Below are 6,000 nucleotides of genomic sequence, written 5' to 3'. Positions count from 1 at the left end.
CCCCGTGCATCTCCCCTCGGGCCCTACCCCATGGACGCCTTAGCACTGAGCGCTGTCTTGGTGTGATTCTTTTGCAGGCAACTCTGGTGCTCTGGGTGATTATGCAAGTGCCTCAGAGCCATGAGGCCATGATGCATTATTCCGACTCTCTCTTTGCGGCTCTGCTGTTGCACGTTTTCACCACCACACAGCTGATGCCAGCAGAAGTTGATAACTTCTGGAGAGAATGCCAGGAGCAACACCGCCTTCCCGGAAAACCCAACAGGTGCCAGTCCTCCTGTCCTTCCCATGCCCTTGTGGCTGACACCAGTGCACCCAATGTGACCTGGCCTTTGCTCTGCACACAGCTTTGCAGTGCAGGGCCACGAAGGCTCTGCTCTGCTTTCTGCACTATGACAACGAGTTGATGGCCATGGAGCGCAAGTGTGGCTGGGAAACGCTGCTCCATGCTGACACCCAGCACTATGCCGTGGGTCTGTTGGCCAGGTGAGACCCCTTCTCGCCACTGCCTCTGAAATGTGTGCCCTGTGCCCCCCAGGGTGCCCTACCACAGTCCCTGTGGTCCTGGCCAGAGGGCTTTGCCATTGAGGGATGGCTGAGCAGACTAGAGAAGTCTGAGAGGAGGGTTAGCCCAGAAGGAGCCCCATGGTCCCAAAGCACCCATGGTCCCCCCAGGGATGCTGGGGAAAGGCCAGATCTCCATGAGTCATCCCTGGGAGAGGTTTGGCCTCCCCCCACCCCCCACCTCTGTGTCTTGGTGCCATTTCCCCCCTTCCAGGGTGATGCGCCGTGACTTGACGCCCTTGTGTTACCATGTGGCACACAAATTTGTCCGGAGGCTCATCAGGGAGGAGGCACCTTGGGATCTGTCCTCCCTGGCATTCCTTGTGGAGGTGAGCCCCATGGCCAGCACTACCTCACTGAGCTGCCTGCCAGCCCTGTCCCCTTGCATAGCCACAGCTGCCTGGGACGGTGCCCGCGCCCTGTGCTGCTGCCTGGGCCCAGCCCTGTGCAGTTCCAGGCTCCTGCCAGCCGGCTCCTCTGTCACTGCCCTGTGCCTTTCAGGTCCTGGATTGCCTGAACTTGAGTGACTGTGGGTACTGTGTCCTTGAGATCACATCAAAGCACCTGCAGAGCGAGTGCAGGCAGAGGCGTCGCCTGGCGCTCAGAGGCCTCGTGGTGCTCAGCCAGGAACCCTCGATGGTGAGAACGGGGCAGCGGCTGAAGCTGTGCTGGGCAAAGCAGCCCCTTGGGCTGGCTGGGCTTCAGGAGCTGAGGCAGCTGCTCCCAGCCCTCCTGCCTCACCTGCCTCAGTGCTTTGGGACAGGCCTTTGGCCTCTGGGCCCGGCAGCAGCAGGGTGGGGTTGCAGTGCCAGGGCGGTCTTGGCGCTGCAGCCGTTCAGGGCTTCCCAGCACAGCCTTGTGTTCCACACAGGCCACACCTATACGCCGCCTGTGTCAAAGCTTCCTGCAGCTGCTGAGTGACGCAGACGGGGAAGTGGTCGGCATGTCTCTGTCTGTGCTCACAAATGTGCTGAAGAGAAGAAGTCTTCATTTATCAAGGACTGCTGCCCCCAAGCTTGCTGAGCCACTTGTGCTCCTCTTTGACCATGTAAGGCTCTGTGCCCCGGCCACAGGCACTGGCTACTGCCCACACAAACTTTGGGCCTGTGGATTTTCAGGCCTTTGCCCAGATGGGCTGGAGAAGGTGGCGCTGAGATCTTTTCCTCCTTCCTTCCTCCAGGACAAAAGCCACGTGCAGGTGCTCTCCATTCACCTCTTCCGCAATACGATGAACCTGGTACTGGAAGAGGAAAAACTGCAGTGGAGGGAATTGTGAAGCAGAGCCTGCTCCCGCTCATTTTGCACTGCCACGACGACAACCAGCGCGTGGCTGATGTGAGCTTTTGTGTGATGCTGGTGGACCACTGGGAGGCGGCTGGGCTGCCTCCTGCCCTGCTGCCTCCCAGGCTGCGGCCTCCTCCTGGCCTTGGCACAGGGATGCAACTCCTGTGCCCTGGGCAGCAATGGCATCTCTGCATCTCTCCAGGCCTCCCGGGAAACGCTGCACTGTGCTGCCACCTTCTTAAAGAACACAGAGCTCCTGTGTGTGCTGCCAACAGAGGATCTGTCGAAGATCACCGAATGTGTGGTAAAGGACGGCCTGGAAACCCCAGCCTCAGCCTGGAGAAGCTCCCTGTCCCCGGGGCTCAGTGTGTGGGGCTGGCAGCTGTGGCCCAGTGCTGCACCCATGGGAGCCAGCCTGTGCCTCACACGCTGCTCCCTTCCCTGGGACACACGGGTTCCTCTCCAGGCTCCTGTGGCCCTGAGCCGGGTGCCGATGGAGCCCCAGCCCAGTGGGGCTGCTGCCCGGTGCCTCAGGGCTGGGCGGGCACGGGAGGCCGGGGCTGGCCGCAGGCAGCGCCCGGCCGAGAGGCAGAGCCCGCACCGACCCTTCCCTCCTGCCGCTCTCTGCAGCTGGCACAAGACGAGAGCCGAGCGGCCGAGTACCTGAGCCGGGCTCTGCCATACCTGGACAGCCCACAGGAGTCCCTGCGAGAGGCGGCCGTCAGCTTCATCGGTGAGCCACGAGCCCGGGCTGGCTCCCGGCCCCGCCGCAGCTCGGCCCCGGCCCCGGCTGCTGCTGTCCCGGCAGCGGCACCCGGGCCCGGCGCCCTGGAGCCCCGGCTGCCCTCGGGGCTGCTGCCGGCCTCTGGCAGCCGTGCCCTTGGGCTGAGTCAGGATGCGGCAAGGGCTGGGGCTGAGCCCTGCCGGGGCGGGAGGCCGTGTGGCCCCAGGGCTGGCAGCGCCGCTAGCAGGGAGCTGTGATGCCGGGGCCCTGACAGGCTTTATGTTCCCAGGGATGGCCAGGATGTTCATGAACAAGGGCGCACAAGGAAGAGCTGCAGACCCTCAGTGAGGGTGAGTGAGAGCAGCGGGCTGGCACTGGGGGCTGGCAGGGGGCAGTTGCAATGCCTGGGATGGGAGCTGCAATCCCTGGCCCAGCTGCAGAGTGCTTCGTTCCCTGTCTGGGTGAGGGCAGTGTGGGCAGAGAGCAGAGAGATTTCAGGGACAGGGGTGGGAGTTGTGGCCAGCACCTTCTGGCTGATCCTTTTGTCTAGTTCTCTCTTGTGGCCATTGCAAGAGCCAGGTGGAATGTCCTTGGCAGGAATGTCTCCTAGGATCCCTGCAGATGCATGCCCTGACCGTGCCTCTTGTCCTCTCTCTTCCAGCCACTGAAGCCCCGACAAAGACACCACTCCATCCCACAGGAATCTGAATATCCAAGCTTAGTTTGCCAGTGAACAAGTGTCCCAAGAACAGTAGCAGGAGACACTGAAGAGGACACCACCTCCCAGTGCCACTGGAGATCCAGGCACAGCTGACAACTGGCACAGCTGAGCCTGTGGGATTTTCACGGGGCTTCAGCCCTCTCCCAGCCTGTAGATAGCTCCCTCCAGCCCTCAGACTGTGCCCATCCCCTTTTTTCCCTCTATTCTTCCTCCCTTTTGACAGCTCCTTACCTCCAACCCTCAGTCCATGCCCATCCCCTTCTTTCCCTTTCCAGCTCATCCCTTTGCTTCACCTTGCATTAATAAACAGTTTGCCTTTTTCACTTAACCTGCATCTGTCTGGAGTTGAAGGGACACAAATCCAGAGCACTGTGACACACAGGCCCCTCCTGCCGTTCTCTCCTGCACCGTGTTTTGTGCAGAGACGCAGAGGAAGGAGCGCAGATCAGGCTGGAAAGGTCCCTGTGCTGAAGGCCCGGCTCCACAGCATTGTGGAGTTCAAGGTGTTACTGAAGGCCAGTAGTGGGACAAGGAGCCTGGGTGTGTCAGGGACCAAAGTTGTGTCTAAGGCCCTGCCGTGTTCTGTCCTCTGTTGTGCACGTCAACATGATGGCGAAGAACAGACTTTGAAGGAAACCTTATGGGTTAACTGCTGGGAATTTGACCCTTAAGAGGAACAATGGATTGATCAATTGATGGGAAGTTAACCTGTGAAAGAGGAACAGTATCAATGAGGCTGTTATTGGCATGGTGACCTTACCTCATGTACTGGCCAAGGGTGAGATGACATGGTGACTGGGAAAATTCCACTCCAGGGGAGAAGATAGGAGGCTTGGTTCTGCAGAGGAGAGGCAAGAAGGACAAAATGCACGCCTTTTGATGCAGGGCATGTCCTGAAGGTGCATGGCCTGCCTGCCCCTCCCATTGGAACACCATGCTCCATCTCCTGCCGCTGCCCAGTGGCTTTTCCGCAATCCAGGGGTTGGTAAGTATTATTTGCAACAGCAACTAATAAAATAAGAGTTGCTTTGCAATTTTGTGCACGGGCATCTTCCAGCACCCATGATGTTCTTGGCAATGAGGATGGGATGCCCAGAGCACAAAAACCCATGGTGTTTGGAGCACGTGTGAGTGAAAAATGGACACATGTTTGAGTGTGGGTAAGAGAAGAGGGACAGGGTTTGGGCAGTGGAGCGTATGGTTGTGTAATATATGTTGGGATAATTTGTGTTTTATTGTACACATAGAAAATCAAGAATAAAAGCATGTTTTATGTAAAACAAAAACCACAAGCAACTTAAGATTGCAAAAGCAGCTGCTGGAAATCCAGGAATTTGCAAGAGAATGACCCAGAAATTAAGATAATACTTATCTTATCATAAGAGATAATGAGAAGAGCTGGGCCAGCCCAAGCAAAATAAGTGCTCTAAGGACCTGGTGATTAACGCCTGATACCGACCTGATGTGATTCTCCAGGACCATACATCTCTGTGTCGGTTTCCCAAAAAAAACTACACAGACTTAAAAAAAAGCTCACCACGATTCTACATCTCAAAGCCTTCTTCCTGAAAAACCACTCAAACATCATCTCCTTCTCAGAAAACTCATCAGCAGTCCAGCAGCAGAAATAGGAATATGTAACAACACAAGAAAAAGAAAGAAACTGAAACTGCATAGCCTCAAGCTGAAAAAACCTGTATAAAACACCGCTCTCCCAAAGACAAGTTGTGAACTTGTGGGAATCAGTGTGGCAGAGGCTGATTCAGAGTTCACCCATTGCCGATCCCGGGTTCGACGCTGACAGTGATTGTGGTTGTTTCCATAATTCGATTTTACAAATTTTTCAATAAAATCCCTATTGATAAAATGAGGCTGAATTTCATTTGTAACATTCTGAAATGGGAGAGGCTTGGAACCAGGAGAGGCTTGAGTGGCAGAGCCAGTAATGTGCGTAGCATGAGACATAAATTGCGTGTGTGTGCGTGCCCTGAAAGGCCAGAGGAAGTGCGTGTTTGAGACGTGCTATCAGCACAGGGCGAGTGGGGAATCCCAATCTGTGGATTCGCTCTGGGCGACTGCAAGCAGCTAGAGAAGGACAGGGTGATTGGGGTGTGTGTTTGATTGTATGAAACCCCTTTAATAAAATCTCCCCGTCTCCCCGTGGTTGGGTTGTGATAAGCATTTTTGAGGAGATGCCACCATCTACTGACGGGAGTTAAACTGCTGACTGTTACCGTTTCTTAATTAAGCTTACATGCCTAGGAATCAGGGGCCTTGGAGAGCCATGGAGAAAGAATTTCTCTTTTCAAAGAAAGGTTGTGATTGTAACCCTTGGATTGTGTTTTGCTGTGTAGTCTGTCAAGAGCCTTGGCTCTGAAAGGTATTTAGGTGGAGGATCCCCAAGTGGGGACTCTGTTTCCTTTGTAACACAAAAGAGAATAAAGAAAATAAAGCCACCCAGATAGCGATAAAAATCTTACTAGGAACTGGTAAAGTAAGCCATGGCAGCAGTGAGATATTTGAGTTATTAGAGAATGGAATTTTGGGGACCCTAAAGAAACTAATTGACATTCTTAGGGTTGAGTGTGCCCAAGATAATTGGGTACCTGAATATTACGAAGTGAAACTCCAAAGTTGGGATAAAGAAACATTGTGAGAAAAAGAACTTCCAGGATGGGAGCAAATGAGAGTAAAGGAATTCCTAGGA

The 6,000-nt window shown here is 55.1% G+C and overlaps 1 protein-coding gene across 1 annotated transcript; it reads left to right on the top strand.

Moving 5' to 3' along the window:
• Positions 1–464: 464 nt before the first annotated feature.
• On the top strand, positions 465–3,621 carry LOC147652123 (uncharacterized). Its single transcript, XM_086898015.1, has 9 exons — positions 465–469; positions 779–893; positions 1,114–1,203; positions 1,436–1,505; positions 1,745–1,899; positions 2,051–2,152; positions 2,479–2,581; positions 2,862–2,922; positions 3,234–3,621. Exons 1-8 carry the CDS (start codon positions 465–467, stop codon positions 2,918–2,920), a joined length of 699 nt encoding a protein of 232 aa, XP_086754141.1. The 3' UTR covers positions 2,921–2,922; positions 3,234–3,621.
• The last annotated feature ends 2,379 nt before the right edge of the window (positions 3,622–6,000 follow it).

Source organism: Cyanistes caeruleus, chromosome 7, assembly GCF_971803275.1.
Source record: "Cyanistes caeruleus chromosome 7, bCyaCae1.hap1.1, whole genome shotgun sequence".
Classification (NCBI taxonomy): Eukaryota; Metazoa; Chordata; class Aves; order Passeriformes; family Paridae; genus Cyanistes; species Cyanistes caeruleus.
This window is presented reverse-complemented; position numbering and strand designations above follow the sequence as displayed.

Coding starts and splice junctions, on each gene's coding strand:
- LOC147652123 (XM_086898015.1), top strand. Junction 2,153..2,478: donor CGAAGATCACCGAATGTGTG/GTAAAGGACGGC, acceptor CGCTCTCTGCAG/CTGGCACAAGACGAGAGCCG. Junction 2,582..2,861: donor GGCGGCCGTCAGCTTCATCG/GTGAGCCACGAG, acceptor TTATGTTCCCAG/GGATGGCCAGGATGTTCATG.